This window comes from Pleuronectes platessa, chromosome 13, assembly GCF_947347685.1.
Source record: "Pleuronectes platessa chromosome 13, fPlePla1.1, whole genome shotgun sequence".
NCBI classification, from domain to species: domain Eukaryota; kingdom Metazoa; phylum Chordata; class Actinopteri; order Pleuronectiformes; family Pleuronectidae; genus Pleuronectes; species Pleuronectes platessa.
In genome coordinates, this window is record NC_070638.1 from 11648972 (window position 1) to 11671013 (window position 22042).

The 22042-nt window shown below is 46.6% G+C and overlaps 1 protein-coding gene across 1 annotated transcript in view; it reads left to right on the plus strand.

The window, feature by feature from the left end:
• ptch2 (patched 2) overlaps positions 1-21829 on the plus strand; it is a 25461-nt gene extending 3632 nt beyond the window's left edge. The window contains exons 3-23 of the mRNA XM_053438821.1: positions 4994-5183; positions 5268-5337; positions 5430-5521; positions 7511-7619; positions 7738-7824; positions 7950-8071; positions 8954-9101; positions 10003-10134; positions 10220-10375; positions 10494-10586; positions 10700-10825; positions 11675-12062; positions 12156-12677; positions 13248-13390; positions 13552-13732; positions 13824-14104; positions 15327-15464; positions 15842-15984; positions 18464-18869; positions 18983-19541; positions 19673-21829. Coding sequence (XP_053294796.1) covers positions 4994-5183; positions 5268-5337; positions 5430-5521; positions 7511-7619; positions 7738-7824; positions 7950-8071; positions 8954-9101; positions 10003-10134; positions 10220-10375; positions 10494-10586; positions 10700-10825; positions 11675-12062; positions 12156-12677; positions 13248-13390; positions 13552-13732; positions 13824-14104; positions 15327-15464; positions 15842-15984; positions 18464-18869; positions 18983-19541; positions 19673-19707 — 4121 coding nt within the window. The 3' untranslated portion in view covers positions 19708-21829. The remainder of the gene's footprint in view (positions 1-4993; positions 5184-5267; positions 5338-5429; positions 5522-7510; positions 7620-7737; positions 7825-7949; positions 8072-8953; positions 9102-10002; positions 10135-10219; positions 10376-10493; positions 10587-10699; positions 10826-11674; positions 12063-12155; positions 12678-13247; positions 13391-13551; positions 13733-13823; positions 14105-15326; positions 15465-15841; positions 15985-18463; positions 18870-18982; positions 19542-19672) is intronic.
• Positions 21830-22042: the final 213 nt, after the last annotated feature.

A 22042-nucleotide genomic window follows, 5' to 3' on the forward strand; every position in this document is an offset into this window, starting at 1 on the left:
AAATGAGCGAATGCACACGTGGGCATTTTTTCGATGTTTGGAGCAGCTTTACTCTAAACAACCCTCAGAGCGGCACAGCAGGTAAATGCTATAATTCATCGGAGCGCACACAGCGCCCCAGTTCAGACACAGAAAGGGAGCTCTATGAGGCATTATTGGAGGTGAATAGTGCGCGGCGGTGCCCCAGCTAGATAAATAAACTCCCAGCGCTCAGGGCCCGGGACCTCACTGGTAGAGAGAACAAACAAGACCAGAGTCAACCTGGGTCACTTCTAAATGTTTATTTCACTCCCCCCCCCCTCCTCTCCCCCCTTACCTCCATCCTTCAGTCCAAGTCTCCCTCATTCCATCTCCTTTCTCAACACACACACACTCCTCAACACACAGGCCGAGACCACCCCCCAATAAATAAACACACATTGAGCAGCTATAGATACATGTGCATATGACGGACACATGGCGTTTGCTTCCAAGATACAGGAAACACGCACGTCTGTTCTCTACTTCTAATTTGTGGCAGTTATAAACTTTCAACGCAGCCACCTGACAGTGATAACACATGTTTAAAAAGTTTTTTTCGATGCCAAAGCTTTTAAATATATATAAAAAAAGGGCCGTCAGAGTCTTTATCAACGTTGAATGCAATATCCTGAAAGGCCGAGAAGCGGGGGATAATGATAACTCACCCTTTCTCTCCACGCTGCAGAGCAAACCTTTGTCTTTAGTCTAAGTGAAATAAAGCGACACCAGTCACCTTAGAGTTTGCACCATTTGCTTCTGTCTTCACACCATGAAAGTACAAAAAAAGTAGAGGGAGTAGAGGGGAGACGGAGAGAGAAACTGAGCATTTTCTTGGTACTTGGGAGGGAAAAAAGAAATGGTTCAGGGGCTCAATAAATTCATTTCTCGTCTGAATGAGACCAGCAACGTGGAAAAATTTTGCCTTTCAGGCCGGGATGAATGTATGTTTCAACCACACATTAAGCAGTATTAGCGGTCAGTGAAGTGTCTAATGTGACTATTTTTCACAGTGGCCAACACTGCCCATGATTAGCATAATTAGCAGAGGCAAGCCTATACATATGGAAATAGAAAGTGCCTAAATGCCAACGCTGGTGGAAATTTATGTGTGGTGGCTAACACCACTGGCCCATCTGAATAGAATGTAAGTGAAACTCATTTTTCATGTTGTTTTGTACAGTTTTTTAAGGTGTGATCTTAGGGCTAGTGTTTGGAACTGCTGGATTTAAACCGATTTATCATTTTTGTTTTATTGTGTTCACACGTTGATATATTTTTTTTTTCTGTCTTTGAGGACTGATTAACAGATACAGTGAAATGTAGACAAACACACACACACACACCCACACATATGCAAACATTGTATTTCTATAGGTGAGATAGCAACTTGCCAGTTTCTCTTTCTTGCCCCCAGCCTCACCCTCCCACAGCCAACTTCAGCATTGTTTTACTGGCTGGGAAAGTTTGGGTCCATTTACTTTTGTTGCGAAAAAAGACCAAAAAAACGTTCCCTCTTTATTTTATTCTGCTGTTAGTTGGGAAAACATCTGAAAGAAATTGAAGGGGTGAATGACAAAAGGGTCTGCATTCAGTCTGAAGCTGCTGTACTGAGGGATTGTATGGAGGGGAACGGCCCATCTGTTGGGGGGTGCCCTGGCTAGGGAATGCCACACAGGGCCGGGCCGGGCTGAGGACCCAAATCGGGGCACAGTCGTGATTCTGGTGGGTCCACGTGTGACAAAAGGAGCAGGAGGTTTTAATGTGATGCTGGGTGCCAGGCCAAGAGAATGAAATTCTCAAGGGCCTCAATTTAAAATCACTGTGAAAAAACCAATGATGTATGGGCAATGGCAGTGAGGGCGTTCTAGTTTATTTTTTTCCTACATTGTTGCTACTTCATGGTGGTCAGAACCCTTTTTCCCCCTCTTAAATCAATCTTTTATCAAAGGGGCTTCTGGGTGAAAATTGGCTGTACGTGTCTTCTCGTGTTGTCATGCTTTGTGAATCAGGAGCAGATCATTTCCTACGCACGATGTACCAGGTAACAGCATACATGTCACTTATAGCCCTCTTCGTCTTGGGTCTTCCTCCATAGCAGCGTGGGGCCTTTCAGAGGGCCCCTAATCCAGCTAATCTACCACATTGAACTTTGAAGGTGGCTCGGCCTGACCTATCATGGCCTGGAACTGGGACCAGGCCTGTAAGCCACAAAGACAGAAGAGAATAGAAGAGAAGAGAATAAAAACACTGTGTTTTAAAGGTGGTCTTGGCTTCGTCCTGGAAGCCAGATGTGAGAAGCCACAGATATTTCACTGAGTTAGAGGATTCTGGCTGTTTGGTGTTGGGGTATGGGTCAGGTGGGGAGGAAATGACTGAGGTCGATGGAGACAGGGTCCAGTGTTTACACCAGTCCACCCACACAGGCACACACACACATTGATGCAAACATTGTATTTTTACACCGCAAAGCCATAAAACCATGTCAGGGCTTGTTATGACAGTTTTTGCTCAATATTCACTTTCCCAATGTTGTGACTGTTGTGAAAATTCTTATAGTGGCAAAGCTTGTAAATCAATTCATATGTTTTCAGCCGACAGATTCAATATGTTTGCAAAAATCTGTGATTGGCGGTGGTCAACTTCCCGAAAACCATTTAACGATAGAGCTCAAGATGTGATTTAGACAGTTGGGATAATTTTTTATTCGTTTATTTATTTATTTTTGGACCCGAACTAATATTTAATGTTTCATAATTGCTAGTGGAATGAAATTACCAGCCGCTGGGGTGTTAAAGCTCCGCACTCAAAGGCGCTTTCTTCACAGGGTAGGAACATTTCCGGGAACTGTCTCTTTAAGGCTGTGCTGCAGAGCCCGGGCTGAGTGAGGGTAGAAGTGGGGGAGGTTGAAGAAGAGTGACAAAGAGAAATAAAGTGAGAAAGAAGGAGGAAAAGAAGAGGAAAATTGAGGGGTTACAACGACCAAAAAAAGCAGATGAGAAAAGAAAAGGACAAGGTCCCCGTCTGGAGCCGGAGCCGAGTTGACTGAGAGCTGAAGTGAGCAGAGTAGCTGCGGAGCTCAGAGTTGGGTGGTTGGGGCCGGACTGGGGGTTGAGGAGAGAAGGCGAGAAAGAGTGAGGGAGAAGAGAGAGGACAGGCTGGCTGGGTGGTCCAGATGGGAGGAACGAGACACAAATAGCTATAATTTACTTCAGGAGGCCTGTAATTACAGAGCCAGAGTCTCTCCGAGCCACCCAGTTCCTGTTGGGATCAAAACCCCACACTGCAGAGGTTAACATACGAAATGTCAAAAAAGGTTTAACAGATGTCAACGAGGTCCACGGGCGGAAAGAGTTCCATTTTGAAGTAGCCCTTTTTTGATTAGGAATCTGTGTGGCGAGGAAACTGTAGCAGGGAACCACACCTCCATTCGCTGCTGCCTCATCACCTCATACATGTCCCTGACGGTGTGAAAATACTCTTTTTGAAAAACTTCAGTTTCTAAACCACAATAAAAAGTCGTCAGGAAATTACTTATCCTATATCTTTTTGTTGTGGCTCCCTTGAAAATAAAGCTATATAACTACATCTCGACTTAGGACCAGATGTGTATACCCAACAAGAACATGTCCCATTTTTAGGTATTTTCTTTTGGGATGGGGGGGAAGGCGCCCATGACTGCAAATAAACGAGGTGACCTGATATTCTCCTGCTCCTGCGTAGGTAATTAAAGCCTTGAAAGTAAAGCCTAGAAGTATTGGGAGTGTGTCTCCGAGGCCCTGAGTTTCTAACCTGATCTCACACTTTTCACGGCGTGGGCTGAATAGTTTGTTTTTTCTTTTCTCCCCATCAATTATAGGAGCCTGCTCCAGACTGGGGGAGGTACAGAGAGCGTGACTGGGTGAGGGAAAGAAAGAGGGAGACAGAGAGAGAGAGAGAGAGAGACAGAGGCAAGGGGATATAGATGGTGTTAAGGGAAATAGAGAAATAGATGCTAAATGGGGGTAAAGCCTGCAGGATCGAGTGCAGCGCAGTGAAAGTGAGTAAAAGAGTGACGAGAGTTACAATTAAGAAGGAGGTAGCCCCGGTTTCCAGGCTCCCCCACTTCCCCTCTTTTCCTCCCGCTCTCTCTGGGCTTGTCATGTAGTGGGACAGCGAGAGGGGCAGACGGGCCCTCTGTGATCCAGCGCGGCATGTTTCATGTCCACTTGGCACAGGCACAGATCCCCCCGGCTGGCAAACTCTTTTCAGGGCAACCTCCTGTAATTAGGGGGCTGGAGTCTACCACACAGCACAATATAGCTCTCTCTCTCTCTCTCTCTCTCTCTCTCTCTCTATTTCTCTCTCTCTCTCGCTCTCTCTCTTTCTCTGTGTTTTTGTGTTATCCTCTCTTTCCTGTTCATCACCACTTCTGACACTCTTATCTCTTGTCATGTCATTCACAACTTCTCCTCTCCTCTCCTCTCCTCTCCTCGTTTATTTACTAGTGGAATGAAATTCCTCTCCTCTCCTCTCCTCTTCTCACGTCCTCAAAGATGGACACTGGATATTATTAAAAGAAGGAAATGTCGTTCATCCTTTGCTCGTCCTAAATATTTTCCGCGTATATTCCTTACCCTCCGTATCTGGTGCCCTGGGCGGAGTGGTGGTGGGGTTTTACAGGGGCATCAGCAGGCTGGTTTTCCTAACAGGGCACATCTGTTTTACAGAATGGGCCAATGAGAAGCTGTATTACTCATTTCTCTTGGCCAGATGCTGGCTTGTGTGAAGTGCCTTCAAAACCAATACTGGCGAGGGCCAAGGGCGTTGGTCGAAATTTGTGTGTGTTCTTGTTTTAAATGTGTGCACACGCAAGACACTTTGTTACATGAACCAAGTGCGTGTATTTGTGCATTTGAAGTAATATGTGCTAATGTATACAGCATTAATCAAGCTATCTTTGGTGTTAATGAAGTCTTCGTTCTTTGTCTTCTAGCTGGCAGTCGGGTGAGTACAGAGCTTCGCTACACCAAGGAGAAGCAGGGAGAGGAGTCAGTATTTACCTCACAGATGCTTATCCAGACCCCCAAAGAAGAGGGCACCAGTATTCTTACCCAGGAGGCCTTGCTGGTCCACATGGAGGCTGCTGTGTCTGCTAGCAAGGTCCAGGTGTCGCTGTTTGGAAAGTAAGCAGACCTCGGATATGTCACGGAAAAAATAATTTTCTTGGGTTAAGGATCGTCACTAAAAAAGTATTTCCTCTCTTCCAGATCATGGGATCTTAACAAAATATGCTATAAATCAGGAGTTCCTATTATTGAAAATGTCATGATTGAAAGGGTAAGTTGACAAAGTAATAAGTTATTATGAACATTCCTTTTTTTCAGATTTGTGATTTTAATTCGTGTTTTTTTCCTATATCCTGATTCCAGATGATTGACAAGCTATTTCCCTGTATGATAATCACCCCATTGGACTGTTTTTGGGAAGGGGCCAAACTACAGGGAGGCTCCGCCTATTTACCGTAAGTCTCGGAATATTTCACACACTTTTTTCTTATTTTTTCATATTACAGAGTCATCGAAACTCTAGGCCTTTTCTGTCATTGCTTCCATCTGACTTGCGTTGTGGACTGGAGCTTTTGGAGGGGTCCATAACATTTAACACATGCTAGATGGAGACATACAGTTGGGCTTTCAGTAGTCTGTCAGTGGGTGTTGTGACTGACAGCGGCGGTCAGTAATAGAGTTCTTTTAAGGCCTAGAGAGGGACTGGATGGAGGGTGGGGGGGGTGTCCTGACAGAGAAATTCAAAGAGGGGGAGAGTGAGGGAGAGATGGAGCGAGAGAGAGGGGAGATGACTGCAGCGGCAACTGGATGGTGGGTTGGTAGAACGGAGGGCGGAGAGGCGGTGGTGGTGGTGGTGGTAGCAGGGGAGCCCTTTGGGTCAGACAATGGTAAGCATTCTTTCAGTTTACGAGTGAGTGTCCGTCAGTGCAGGGGCCCCGTAGGAGGGAGGGGGGGGCAGGCTTTGTCAGCTCACGGCTAACACTTGGCATTCTCATGGTAATGCCCCGGGCTCCCAGCTCTAAAGTTGTCCAACAAATAAAATGGGCAGCATTCAAGTCTCAAGTCCCCCGAGAAGACAGAGAGAGGCTACAAGACAGTTAACAGCAGAGACGGGGCGTATTTGGGCATTTGTGGATTCAAGTTTTTTTTTTCTTCTCCTTTTTTTGGTTTGCGAAGTTCTCCCGAGAAATAGAGTCACTGAAAGAGTTTTTTTTAAGCTGTGATATTTCAATTGAGACCTCGGTTAATAGAGGATAGTTTAGATCATAGCAGATGTTTCCCTGCAAACAGAATATTTGTTTAGGTTTCTGTCCGGAGCTGACAGCAGTGTGTTGCATGACAAGCCAGCGAGTTCAGAAACAAACAAGTTTCCCATTCTTTGCATCTCCCAGTTGGCTTTTGTGAGAGCACAACGACCGAGAAGGGATAAGGGTTTCTTTGATGATTCACATGTCCTCCAAGTCTTCCTGTAAATAACACTAAAGTGCTCCACATCTGTTGTTATTCCTTATTTGTTTGTTACTCTTTTTTTTCACGTATGGCTGAGGCGAACTTGTGGTCACTGAGGCCGATGGCTTCCGCTTTCCGTTCAGCCCTGGTTTTAAAGACAAAATAAAAGGGAAAAATGAAAAGGAGTGAGGATGGAGAGAGGGAGATGGGAAAAAGTGCGAACAAAGAGCAGCAATCGATGAAAAAACAAAAGGGCCCTGGCCCGGTTCACTCAAGCAAAGAGTAGCTGATAAAGGAGTGTGTCTTTGGGAGCTGCAGCAGAAGGGATGCTGGTATGTGAGAATAGGAGAGGAGCTCTCTTCATGAACCATTAAGCCCTGAGCGGAGATGTCTTTCACTCCATCTCAAATGCAGAATCTTGAATCCTCGCTGTTTTCAAAGCATAATATCGATCTCGCTTTTATCTCCTGATAAAAGCAAAAAGCAAATAGACCCTAATGAAAATAATTTGTATAGATGGCAGTACAGAGGAAGGTGATGGATGTATCCTATGAAGAGGGAGAGCAGGTGTAACAGGTTCCTTGTCAGTGAACATCATTTCCTTCCTCTCTCATCCCTCACCTATTTCCCAGTTCAGCCTCTCCCCTTCCCTCCCTCCTTATCAAGATGTTTGCGAGGCAGAGGTAATTGTTATGACTCAGTGCAGGACATAGAGGAATGGAAGCTCGCAGGCAGCCACCCTGCCTTTTCCCTGGGCATTGTGGCAGCGTGAAACAGGATAATAAACGCTATTTTATCCTGTATATGCAGTTAGCCTCTTGCGCGGCCCGAGCAGAGAGTAAAATCGACCGATTTTCTTTGCTTTTTTGCTAGAAGTGAACTTTAGCAGGGATGCAAAGGCACTTAGCCTCACAGGCTACGTGCTGTGGAGGTTCTTCATAAATAGTTTTGTGATCTTCAGGTTATCATTTCCTAAATGTGTCTCTGCTCTCCAGGGGTATGCCGGACATCCAGTGGATGAATCTTGATCCAGTCAAGCTGATGGAGGAGCTCAGTCAGTTCACTTCACTGGAAGGATTTAAGGAGATGTTGGACAAAGCCCAGGTGAATTACAATGACAAATTTACTGAATGAAAGACTCATAACCAATTACTGCTAACTCATCTATGTGCATACCTTTTTCCACATACTGAGATTTGTGTAATGTTCTTTAATTCTGCAGGTGGGCCATGCCTACATGAACAGGTCTTGTCTGGACCCCTCAGACCCCGACTGCCCTCTTAGTGCCCCCAACAAAGACAGAGGAGAGGTAAGCCCACACAAAAGACCGCAGCTTCAGTCATCACATATACAAAGTAGCCGTGGCACAACAGAGACTCATAACATATCTCTTGTCTTTTTTTCTGTCTGTCCCCCTGCTCTCCTTCCATTCAGAGTCCTGACATTGCCAGGCGTCTCCAGGGTGGTTGCCACGGTTTCAGCCGGAAGTTCATGCACTGGCAGGAGGAGCTGATCCTCGGTGGGCTGGTCAAAAGCAGCCAGGACACTTTGCTGAGGTGTGTGTTTATTAATGCGTGTAAAGATCAGAGCCCGATGCTTCAGGGGGTTTAACACAGAAGCCATAAATTACCTCTTGTCATTGGTAGATGTAATAGTAAGAGATTCAGGGGGGGCGGGGGGGGGGGGGGGGGGGGGGTTATGTATGTGTGTGATCAATACCAGCTGAGCAGGCAGCCGGACCGCCCATCAGCTTGTGAGCCGCTGCGACTGGAATCTGTGTAACCCCTAATAACCCAACAGACACATGCTAGGAATGCCTCGTACGCACAGGGATCGGTTTCCTCCATGACCCCGGTCCAGGATAGGCCAATTAAAGATGATTGACAGCCACATAAAGCCCCCCCACCCTGCTACACATTTGTTGTGTAAGTGGCCAAAGAGGAAGACGAATTAGAAGTAGAAAAAGTCTCTTGATAAGAGACCAATACAAATGTTGTGGCAATATTGGGTCAGAGCCCAGATCATGACCCACATGGGCCCAACAAGTCTTTGGAGCCACATTAACTCTTGGATTTGATTTATGATCATTTCGTTCATGTTTTTTTTCACTGGCCGTGCCACTGCCAAGAAAACCTGAGGACATCTGGGCTCGCAGCCTGGAGATCGGTAGACAGACAGTCTAGATAACACCTGCTTTTGGCTGTTTACATTGGCAGACGGGCAGGCAGACAAATCCTAGACGAAACGGCACCTGCCTTTCGCCATTCGCACTGGGGTGCACTCCGGCTATAGTGAGGTTTAGGGAGACAACGAGCATTCAAACAGTCAAACAGGATGGTTTTTAATGCGCTTATTGGGAGATGGATGATGCAATAGAGGTTTCACAATTCTGACATCTCTCGATTTTCCCTGAGCTCACGTTTTTTGGTGTTTTGCAGTGCGGAGGCCCTCCAGACCATGTTCCTGTTGATGAGTCCGAAGCAGCTGTACGAACACTTTAAAGACGACTACGAGATCCACGACATCAACTGGAACGAAGATAAGGCCACCGCCATCCTCGAGTCCTGGCAGAGGAAGTTTGTGGAGGTGCGTACACGTACACACACATTTCATGTACATTCAAATGCACACGGCACCACAAAGTAATGGAAGGGGATGAGGAAAGTGAGGAGGCATTTCCTTGTCTCTATGCGGTCTTGTTTTGCTTTGGCTCACACACACACGCACACACACACACACATACCCACACACACACATTCATTCATTCTTTCTGCAGTGTCTGAATTCCATCAGTCTTCAGCTCCCTTGTAAAGCAAATCACAGGGCAGTAGGTATGTGCATACGTGTGTGTGTGGGTGGGGGGTAGGTCAATCATCCCTCTCTGTCAGAGCCCTAGTTATAGGAACAAGCTGTTGCTGTGATAGCTGACACCCACCATGGTGAGGGTAAGGAGGGACGCAGGGGGGAAGTAGGTGAGGGACATGGAATGGAGGAAGTGGAAACAAACCTAAACTGAGAGCGACACCGTGCCTCTTTCCCCCCGCGTTACAAAAAAGGGAGTGAGCGAGCGGCGATGAAACGCCAACAGGTAAATTGCTACGGGAAAGCAATTGGTCGTCTCATGGCACAGGGAGTGGAGAGTGCCTTAGACCGCCGAGCCATGCTATCCATCCCTTTCACCTTTGACCTCACAACCTCTGGCATCTGTGCTCATTACTCCTCAGTTGTCACACACACACACGCATGCTATCCCCGGAAGACACACACACACACACACAAAACACACACACAAACACACTTTCGCACTCATTTCACACACATGCACATTTCAAAGAGACAGGGGGGGCTTTTTTCAGTTTGGGGTTATTGGAGAGGCTTGGTTGTGGTGTGCTGTGGAGGAAGTTGTGTATCATCCTGTGAACAGAGCTAATTCCCACCATCAGATTCTAGTTCATTTTTTAATGCAAGAAATTTGTATCCCCCCCAGGTCGTCCATCAGAGCATCCCAACTAACTCCAGCCAGTCAATCCACGCTTTTTCCACCACCACCCTCAACGACATCATGAAATCCTTCTCTGATGTCAGCGTCATCAGGGTGGCTGGAGGATACTTGCTCATGGTGAGCATAATATCTGATTTAAATTGAGTTCAATTTAAGATATTTAAAATGATGATTATACCTAATGTGGACGTCTTCTCTCCAGCTCGCCTATGCCTGCGTGACCATGCTGAGGTGGGACTGTGCTAAGTCCCAGGGGGCCGTTGGGCTGGCCGGTGTGCTGCTGGTGGCCCTGTCAGTGGCCGCGGGGCTGGGTCTGTGCTCCCTGCTTGGCCTCTCCTTCAACGCCGCCACCACACAGGTACGCCAGAAAGGACACTTCAATTTGTTCTCTCGCATTTTTGTTCCTCTTCGTGATATCAGATTTTAATGCCACACACTACAAATGTTCATTCTCACCCTTTTGTTTTTCTTCCTAGGTGCTTCCCTTCCTGGCACTAGGGATCGGTGTGGATGACATGTTTCTGTTGGCTCACTCCTTCACAGAAACTGGAACTTGCATCCCATTCAAGGTACCTTGAAGAGTCTCCTCTCCTGTCCTTTCATCTCCTCTCCTCTAGTGTCCTGTCCTCTCCTCAACTCACCTCTCCTTCCATCTCACTTTATTTTCTTTCTTTTTTTACAGGACCGGACAGGCGACTGTTTACGTCGCACCGGCACCAGCGTCGCTCTGACTTCCATAAACAACATGATTGCATTCTTCATGGCTGCCCTCGTACCCATCCCGGCCTTGCGAGCTTTCTCCTTGCAGGTACGTTTTGCACAAACACATACACACTCGCACAGACATAAACAGATGTACACAATCACACACCGAGAGGCCGGGGGCTCCTTTGAAAATGAAAGAGATAATTTAAGAGAGGTGACATTTATTCAAAGTAAGGGAAAGCCTTTGTTGCCACATTTTATTGCTGCTGCCGCTACGGGGCCGACTTTTTTTGTGTGTGTGCCTCTGTGTGTGTGTGTGTCTGTACGTGTGCATAAATGTGTGTGTGTTTTTGTGTGTGTACTTGTGTGTTATGTGGAATAATCAGAGCAAAAAGAGTTATGAAGAGACAGAGGCAGAACAAGAGGGAGAGGGAGAGGGAGGACTGGATCAGTATATCACTGGCCCCTTCAAGTCGGTTTTGCTCTGATCTGTGACTAACTGTGGGTGGTCCGAAACACACAAGCACACACAAATACCCGCACGTAGACAGATACACACACTGGAAACCACAGCCAGTTAGAATGTCAGCTTCAGGGGCTAGAGTGAATGGGGAGGTGGTGGTGAAGGGCGATGGTTTTGCTCAGACTTGCAACATATATATATACATACATATATAGAAACCCCCTCCTCCTCCTCCTCCTGCTTCTTTCTATCATTCTTTCTAGTAGTTCTTTCTTTCTGGCTCCCTTTCCCTTTGTTCTCTCTCTCTCCCTCTCCCCTCCTGGCTTGCTTAGTATTCCTGTCTGGTGATTTAGAGTCTTTTCTTTACTTTCTGGGCTTAAAAAAACAGGAGCCCTGACTCTCCCCAGTTGAATTAGGGTGCCAGTAATTTCTACATACTGTTCTCCGCCTCTTCTCACTTTGTTTTTCTCTCTGTATTTCTCTCCCTAGGCGGCCATCGTGGTTGTGTTTAACTTCGCCATGGTGCTGCTCATCTTCCCCGCCATCCTGAGCTTGGACCTCCACCGACGCGAGGACAAGCGTTTGGACGTCCTCTGCTGCTTGTACAGCCCCGGCTCCAACCGAGTCATCCACCTCTCCCCGCACGAGCTGTCGGACGCCGGGGAGCAGCCGCACACGCCCACGGCGGCAACGACGCACACGCACCAGTACACTGCTGGGTCCACGATCACGACCAGCACCCAGATCACCACCACAGTGCAGGCGTTCACTCAGTGTGACGCAGCAGGACAGCATATTGTTACAATTCTACCGCCTACCTCACAGATCTCCACTAGCCCAACTTCCATCATCATCTGCCCCACCTCACAGGCTTCAGGTAAATAAAGTTATATGAAGCTTGTTTTTTTTTTTGTCAAATAATTTTTGGGCGAAAACACTAATAATTTTGTCTTGCGTTAACTTCTTCTAGCCACCATACCTTCCCCAACCACCTCAGTGCCTGACCCCTACGGCTCCCAGCTCTTCAACCCTACCTCCAGCTCAACCCGGGACCTCCTCGCCCAGGTGAAAGACTCCAAATCGGGAAAAAAGTGCGTCCCACTCCCTTTCCTAAACTGGAACCTGTCCAGCTTTGCCAGGGATAAATACGCCCCTCTGCTCCTCAATCCGAAAAGCAAAGCCATTGTGGTGGTCCTCTTCCTTGGTCTCCTGGGCCTCAGCTTGTACGGGACAACAATGGTGCACGACGGCCTCTACCTGACTGACATTGTGCCACGCGACACCAAGGAGTATGATTTCATTGACGCCCAGTTCAAGTACTTCTCCTTCTACAACATGTACCTTGTCACCATGGATGGATTTGACTACGCTCGGTCACAGCGGCTGCTGATCCAGCTGCACAACGCTTTTAACTCTGTTAGATGCGTGGTCAGAGACAGCGACGGCAAACTGCCCCGCATGTGGCTGCACTACTTCCAGGACTGGCTCAGAGGTAAGGATTCAAGAGGAATAATGTTATTTTTTGAATGAGTCATGCAATAATTCTTTCCCCTGAGGGTTTTTGAAAATGATATCAGAAACTGGTTGAGGTTTTTTCAGGTGTGCTTTTTTAAGGACAGGAGTGATTGAGTATGTGTGTGTGTGTGTTCCTATGTGTGTGTTCCTATGTGTGTGTTTGCAGAGGGTGAGTGAAAGTTCAGAGTTCAGTCATGCTGTGTACCCCCGTACACCTGGGCTAAGGGGTGGTGCAGTGGATGGGTCAGGGTCGTAGGTTATCTTTGCATGGCTGTGTGTGTGTGTGCGTGTGTGTGCGTGTGTGTGCGTGTGTGTGTGTGTGTGTGTGCGCGTGTGTGTCCTCAGGCTCAGACCTGTCAGAGGCCCAGTGAGGAGGAAGTAATCGCTAACAGGTTGATCAGAGCCAGCTGAGGAAAAAAAGAGATGGAAAAAAGAAACTTGATATTCCATATTGTCAACCTCACTTCCCTCATTGTGATCATACAAATCATAATATTTCTAAATGACACCCATAATTAATCCTTCTTTTGTTCTACCTCACACATAGGTCTACAGATGTCTTTTGATGCTGACTGGCAGGCAGGCAGGATTACGGCTGACAGCTATCGCAATGGCACGGAGGACGGAGCTCTGGCGTACAAACTCCTCATCCAGACCGGCTCCAAGAAGGAGCCTTTTAACTACAGCCAGGTATGTCCAAGAGCTTCAAAGACCCAAACAAATCCTGAAAACAGAGTCCACGTGTCCTTTCTGGGGCACAGGGTGTGTGGCATTGTAGATAATTATATTATAAGCTGTGTTGTTAACAATTCAGTTTGACAAATACTCAAATACAAATCATTTTTCTCTAGCTGGTGTCCCGTCGGCTGGTAGACGCTGAGGGTCTGATCCCCGCAGAGGTGTTTTACATTTACCTGACCGTTTGGGTCAGTAACGATCCTCTGGGCTACGCTGCCTCCCAGGCCAACTTCTACCCCCATCCCAGAGAGTGGATTCACGACAAGTACGACACTACCGGGGAGAATCTGCGCAGTAAGTGTCTTATCTTTATAAAAGTGTGGATCGGACATGCCTGACTCGCTTGTAGTACGAACATGACCTCTAATGTCCTTCTCTCCTTCAGTCCCAGCTGCAGAGGCCCTCGAGTTTGCCCAGTTCCCCTTCTACCTGAACGGCCTTCGCCAGGCTAGCGACTTTGTGGAGGCCATAGAGAGTGTGCGGGCCATCTGTGATGAGTTCAGCCGCAAGGGCGTGTTCAACTACCCTAACGGATACCCCTTCCTGTTCTGGGAGCAGTACATTGGCCTCAGACACTGGTTCCTCCTGGCGATCAGTGTGGTGCTAGCCTGCACCTTCCTGGTCTGTGCGATCCTCCTGCTCAACCCCTGGACTGCCGGCATCATTGTAAGCCAACAATCTCTTCATCTCGTCCTACTCTTCCTCATCCTTACCACTGTTTTCCACTCCGGCCTATTTCTGTCTCACCTTGTCCCTCTCATCCTGCGTCAACAACCTCATTACCCCCTTCCTCCCGCTCCTCTTCCTCTCACTTTCTTCTCACCCTTCTCCTCACAGCTCAATAATGCTGTCTAGGGGGCCCCTTTTTCTCTGTGGAGGGCCACTACGCACGCACACACACACAGGGACCTTTGTCATTCTAATGTAAGTTGGGCCGGCCTTAGAAAAGGAAATGCAAAGGAGCAAGAAAAGGCTTTGCCCTCCTGAAGCCTCCACTTCCAACTCCCTCACAGCTTTTGTCAGAGAGAGAGGGAGAGGCTTGGGGACGGGACAGATCTTCCCAGTTGCGACCTTGGCCTGCTCAACCCATCCATCAGGGATACGTGGATTTGTGTATGTGTGTGTGAGAAAAAGAGGGAGATGATCTGAGTGTGCAGTGTTAGAAAGCATTTCACACACGAGCTGGTGGGACCGATGATCCCAAAGGGCCCCCCAGACTCGCACACATGCATAAAATCCACATATCCCTGGCCAGTGGGGGTGCCGAAGTGTAGCACAACAACAGTGCCAATTTCAGTTGGAATGTGTTTAATTTAAGTAGCGGTCCCTCAGCAGCACTGATTGAGACAGCAACTCTACCCAGTCTCCTCAAGACACAGCGACACGCATGTATGGTTTCCAAGCTTCAGCCTGCCAGTAAAGGTTTCACCCAGCCCATATGTGGTCGTGCAGTAAAACGGCTTTTATCAATTCCAATTTAACCATGCCCCGGCACATAGCTCCCGCTGGGATCAAAAGCTCCTTTTGGCCGGGAACTGTTTTTCCTCCTTGTTTTTGAAGACTTGTTTGTATCGTGGTTTACAGTAACATCACCCATTTACTGCTAAGACAAACTGAAGTACTAATGTGGCATTAAAATGTCGGAAACAATCAAATAAGCATCGCAGACTGCTATCATGTGAAAAACAAGATGGTTGCCCACAGGTGGGTAATTTCAAGCCATGTGGTTGTGATCCTGAGCACAGGGTCAAAGATTGTGTACGGACAAATCTGCAAACGACATTAAGTTAAATTATTTACGTGCTTATATATTTTTTCACTTACTTGCTAATGACAGTTTGTCAAGGATCGGACATCAGCTCACTTCCTTTCCCTCTCTTCTTCTCAGGTGTTTATCTTGGCCATGATGACGGTGGAGCTGTTCGGCATCATGGGTTTGATTGGCATCAAGCTCAGCGCCATCCCCGTGGTCATCCTGATCGCTTCTGTGGGCATCGGAGTGGAGTTCACTGTTCACATTGCACTGGTGAGTCAACTCATACACATGGATTCACAATTAGAGGGACTGAATGTAATTTCTCTCTGTTCTAGCATTTAGCTCAACCAATTTCATAAACGCAATATGCTGCATTTTGCAAACATTTTAGTCCTTTTAAAGTGCAATGCACAGACTCCTGTGGCTTCTTGCTTCATGGAAAGTGATTAAGGTGAAATAAGTGTGATCAAAGATTTACTAGGGAAACTTTTGGCTTCCTTGTTCACGCTGGCAGCTCTCGAGCACAGTGTAGTCCCCAACACAACCAAAGGCAGGAATTCTGAAGTGTGCCAAGCTTCGCCGCAAGCACAACTTTTTGAGATTTCCAACTCATCCCCCCTCTCTCTCTCTCTCTCTCTCCGCCACAGGGCTTCCTGACAGCGATTGGCAACCGAAACAAACGCTCGGAGGTGGCTCTGGAGCACATGTTTGCCCCGGTGGTCGACGGAGCCATCTCCACGCTGCTCGGCGTTCTCATGCTGGCAGGGTCCGAGTTTGACTTCATCATGAGGTGAGATGCTTTGTGTTTACGTATGTTTGTGTGTGTGTGTGTAGCTATGTGGGTATGTCTGCATTTGACAAGTGCGGACTTTGTGCTGTGTGTGTGAGAGTGACGTTGCTCCCTTTGGCCGCAGTGGTGTCTACACCCTCCTCAGCCCCATATGTTGCCTTAACAAGAAGCAGTGTTTTGGTTTCACGCTTCGGGTGTGTGTGTGTGTGTGTGAGTGTGTGGAGCCAGTTGTCTAGCTTCTCTTGGAGACGGGAAGAAGCCTTGTGGGGGGTCAGGGGTGCTTGCAGGTGGACATTTTATACCCCTATTTATGCGCACATGTACACACACACACAACACACACACACACAGTGACAAAACATGCACCTGGTCCTGTCACTCAGGGCACACACTACCATCTCCCTAGCCTCGGAACACAACAAATGGGGAAAACATCAAGGGTGTGTAGCAGCTGCTCGTAAACATGGAAGTGTTCTGCTACCCACTGGGTGGTGTCTCTCTCTCTCTCTCTCTCTCTCTCTCTCTCTCTCTCTCTCTCTCATTCTCACTGATTCTCTCCCTCAAACACACACACAAGGGAATCTGTAAAATTCCTGTCATCCGTTTGGCATTCTCTCCCTCTATGATAGGTGCCATAATAAAAAGTGGAGCTAAATTTGAACTGGTCAGCCAGTCAATTGTGTGTAGGCCACCAACAGACTTTGCTCCCCACTATGCGTGTGTGTGTTAACGCGGGCATGCAAGTTTAAAATGTGTGTATATGTATATTTGTGTGGGTGTGTTTTCTACCACTGCTTCATGGTCAGAGTGGAAAAAAGACGAATAGCTCGATGTTTTTCAGCCGAACGTGGTCTCAGCCCAAACCCGAAACCACAACCTTGGGCTCACAGACTGCAGCAGGCTTCCGCGACATAAAAAGCAACATTTTTCTGGAGAAACAGACTAGAGGCAGAGAGAGGAGGAGAAGTACTCCGAGGGTGGCTTTCTTTGTAAGGATATGAGGTCCTGGTGGGTGGGTGGGTGGGTAGCTGGAGGTTAGATGAATGCATCCTCCACAGTGGTGGATTGAAGAGATACACATTGAGAACTGATAGGAAACTGGATTAGGATTAAGGGAGTCATAAGGTGCATTTTCCGCCTCTACACTTTCTGCTTTTCTCCCATAGAAAAGGTCATTTTTAGAGGATGGGGTGAGGGGGAGACAGAGGGGTCTAGTATCTCTGTTGGAGGTCTTGTTTAGTTGTAGCTGTAGCTGTGAACGGGTGAATGGGGCAAGCCAGGGCTGGCTAGCTAGGGAGTAGCATAAATATACTGCTGTAAACATCTCCTGGCCTTGTAATGCACTGAATAAACAGCAAGCCTAATTCAGCTCTGCTCAGAGTCCGCTCTGACACACACACAAACACACACTTCGTAGCATGCAGGCACACACATGCGGGCCACATATGCACACACACACCCACACAAGGAAAAATGCACACACATTTACGCTCTCTTTCGCACACACACACACACACAACTCCCCAGGCTCTGAAAACGAATGGAAAAGATTACTGTTTATATAAACAACAGAATTCCTAACAGTGAGACGCTGTTGGAGGTCCCACCAAAGTCTCACTCTACATCTTTCTGTCTCTCTCCGCTCTCCTCATTTAAAAATGTCTCCCTGAAGTGTTTTGTCAAAACTAGAGGACATGCCTGTGCTTCTGATAAAGGAAGGGGAAAAAAGGACGGCAGTTAAAGAGGAAAGGGGAAAACATGTCAGAGAGCGGTTGGTGTGAATTTGGTTTGTGAAATCATGCCCATCATGTGAGCCATCGACTTTTTCCTGAAGAGAATCCTAATTAGAACGGTACTAGTCATCCATTCAGATGAGAGAAGTGTGTTTTCAGAACACTCTGCAGCTATTATCCCCGTCCTTGTTTGCTTTTTTTATTTATTTTTTTCATTCCATCAATCACTTATTTTTTTCCTCCCTCTTTCTTTTTACCTCTTTAAGTCTGGCTGGTGGTTAGCATCTCTGTGTGTCTCTCTCTTCCTCTGCTTTCTGTTAGTCTTTAAGTGGAGTCCTCTCTAATTTTCTTGGGGAGCTCTTTCTTGTGGCCTGCCTCCACCCCTTGCCTCCCCAGAGCTCCGCTGAGAGGCACGCACACACAGACATGAAAAAACTCATATGCATAGAGTGTGAGTGAAAAAGAGAGTGAGAGAATGTCTTGTAGCAGCAGCAGTGGAGGCATCAAAGCATGTTTCAGTTGGACTGAGCAGGGAATCGGATTTAACCCCCCCCCCCTCCCTCCTGCCTTTGATACACAAATACTGGGCTTTCCCTGACTTCTTCCCCTGAGCTGCTTCCCTTCCTCATTTGCCAACTATGTGTGTGTTTGGAATCGCACACATAGTTAAATGAGAGTTTACAAGATGCTACTATCTAGTATAATCTGACGTCGGCTCTAACGTCCCTCATCTCTCTCTGTTCCAGGTACTTCTTTGCCGTGTTGGTCATCCTGACAGTGCTGGGCATGCTGAACGGCCTAGTTCTCCTGCCGGTCCTCCTTTCCATGATGGGGCCGCCATCTGAAGTCACTCTAATCGACAATGCCATCCGGTTGCCCACACCCTCCCCCGAGCCCCAACTCCCGCCACCGATAACCCACCACGGATACTATACGGGCAACCACAACCCGCGGTCGCCCCGTCAGCAAGCGTTTTCAGAGTCATCGGACTCCGAGTATTACTCTGAGATGACCACCACGTCAGGGATCGGGGAGGAGGATTATAAGTACTGTGACCGGAGCGCATACATGGAATCGCACGTCAACGTTCCACCTCCTACGTCTCATATACTGCTGGAAGCCAGCAAGAACCCCAGCTTCCCCAAGCTCACGGTACGCTACACAACCACGCTGATAAGATATGAAACTCCTCCTGTGTGATGAAATGATTTTTAGATAAATGTGTTTTTCTCAAAGTAAATTATAAAAATGTTTATTTTTTGCAGGTGGTGAAGCCGTTCAAAGAAAATGCAACTGGGAGGATAGAACCATTAAATGAATCTTTGTACAATGCACAGTCACCTCTCAGCTCCCAGGTCACGTGCTGGGACGGGAACAAGCGGGAGCAGCAGCCGGGCCTCCAGAGGCCCCAGGCTCAGCCCGGACAACATTTACCCAGCGACAGAGCTTACTTCCCTGGGAGGACTTGTCAAAGTGGACCCAGGCCTCATAACGGCAGAGGGCCTCAGCCAAACAGGACTAAAGGGCCAAGCTATAACAATAGCACCTCCAACCTGCCGTTGCAACAAGGCTTGACTGGGGGTCCCATTACTTTGGTTACAGCCACAGCCTCTGTGACGGTGGCTGTGCATCCGAACTTGCCGGGGGCGGCGTATCATGGCTACATGCATGAAGGTTTTGACACTGAAAGCGAGTCAGACTGTTTCGAGGCTGCTAAGAGGACTTGTGGTGACAAAACAAACTTTTCTTCATATAAGAGAAACTCTATAGAGATCCAGGACTTGGAAGAAACACAGACACAGCATCAGCTCTGCAAGACACAAGGTGAGTCAACCCTCAGCTCACCCCGACTTGTGATCCTGAAAAATGTGCCACATGAAGCCTTTTCGACGGGAGCCTTCTTTTCTCCGAGGGATGTCTAACTCTGTTCTCTCTCCTGTGTTTGTCTGCTGCAGGTGGGTTGAGGATCCAGGCAGCCAAAGATTGCTAGACTCTCTCACACACACACTGTGCCTTCTGCTTCTTCAAGCCCCTGCCTGCCTCCCGGAGCACCTTGACCCCCACGGGGGCGCCACGCTGCGTCTCCAACTCTCAACTGTAAATAGACTTCAAAAAGCAACAACAACAACAAAAGATTTATTTCAAGGACATATTAAGAAACAAATGACTTGTTTTAAGAATTATATAAATCTATGAGTATATATTTTAATACTAAAAAAGAGCTATTTAAAGGAGTACTGTATAACTTTGGTATACTCTTGTGTAAAAGATCAGATGTAAAAGATTATTTTTGGGGGGGTGTGGGGGGGCAGTTGATTTCCCCCCTCCCCCCATAGTGTATAGAATAAGAAATATGCTATATGTAAAAAGTGTCCACAGAAAGTGAGATGTTATTAAGATATTAGGCTATTGAACATACATGGTCAGTGTTTTATTTGTATTGTTATGTTTTGTTTTTTTTGCTGCTACACAATAATTGTAAGTGATTTGCCTTAAAAAAATGCAGTATCCCCCCCTCGTCTCCCTCCCTCTTACGTCAGTATACTTAGAGATTCTGCGTCTGACACACTCTCTTGTATTTTAGATATAGATATTCTTATTGCAGTGTAATAAGAGCAGAGAATTACACTGTTTCCTAAACAGCAGTAACCACCGTGCCTTCAGTAAAATCCCCCCCGTCCTTGCTAAACCGCAGCGTCCAGCTCAGTATTATGATCCCGCTTTCGTGTGAATATCATCTGTTTCGTCCAGACGAAGAGTAGATTGATGTTTGTCAGTTATCACATTATGTGTCCACGTCTGGGAATATCTTTTTATGTGATCATTCTGTCGACACGCTGGCAGGGTCACTTCTATTTCATGTATCAATTTTCATGTTGAGTCTGGCAATGTCCTCAGTTCTCCGCAGTTTTAAACTACTTGAAGGAGCTATGATAAGATTATACTTATTTTCTCTACTGCAGTTTTTGTAAGCTCCACAGCGGTCGAAGTTCACATTTGTCACTTTGAGACAAACATGTTTCTCGCCTCCTCGTTTTATTTTGAAAGGGAATTAGAAAAATCCGAATGCAAAGGGAGTGATTTTATTTGTTTTCTGCCTTTTTCTTTTCTTTTGTCTTTGCTGGCTGCTTTCGGGTTGTAACACGTTCATGCTGTTGTGACCCAGTGCAATTATTGCATCGTGTAAATAGGCTCATTCTTGAATTGTAATGCTTCCGCCTGCTCCAACTCACTTTCTAATGTCTCCCTCTGCTTGTTCATACAAACCTCACATGTGCCACGCTCTTTCTTTCTTTTGGTTCTTAGGATTTATCGTTTAATTTAAGATTCTGTCGTTGTTCGTTCAGTATTGGTCTCATCACTGCCAGGTTAAATTGCAGGGAAAAACTTTGCCAATCATTTATTTTTTTCTTTCATGTCATTTTTTGTTTTTACAGTGGCAGCTTTTGTTTCTTTTGTTAAAACAGAAGAAGAGTTCAGTAGCTACTCATCAGAAACGGGCGAAGCACCATTTGTCACTTCGATCAGACGGGAGGTGTTGTCAGACAGTGGGGGGGGTTTACGGGGGGGAAGCTCCTGCATCAGTTTGTAGTTTATTTCAACAACAAAAAATTGTTAATGTCATGCCATATAAATTATTTATATTAAAAATTTATTTTTGTAGTTTGTACAGATGTTAGTATTTAGACTGAAGTTATATTTTTAAAGAGTAAATATATATTATATATAAATATATCTATTTGTTGCAGAGTTTGTTGTTTTTTGTTGTTTCGTTTGCATTATTTTTTGGGGGATTGGGGGAGATTATGGGAGGGAGGGGTTGACAACACTTTAGAGCAGAGGCCTTTTGTTTTTTGTTTTTTGTGAAGCGAAGGGTTGGAGGACCATTAAGGAGAAGGTGTGTAGGAATGTGTCACTGTTACACCTTGTTTCTAAGTTTTCTTTCGGCCCTTCCTTCTTCATTGTCATTTTTTTTTTTTTATGATCTTGTCCATGTCTAAAACACTGTGACTTCTGAAAACTATGCTCAAGAAAACCCTTAAGTGACCGTTATGTTCCCTCACCTGCTATAGAAATTTAACTAACAAAATAAATTGAATGAAAACAAAGTGTTCGAAGGTGTCGTTGCCGGTCTTTTGTGGTGTGTTTGTCTGTAACTCTGCAAAGAGAAAAGGGTCAATACTGTTATCACGAATGCAGGTGTCCTAAACCTGACTGTGTTTGCTGGTTAAATACACTCTGTAAATACTATAGGCCTACTCCATCAGCATGGTGCATTGTTGAGGGGTCAACCAAAGGTTCGGTGTCAGTAAAATTACATTTTA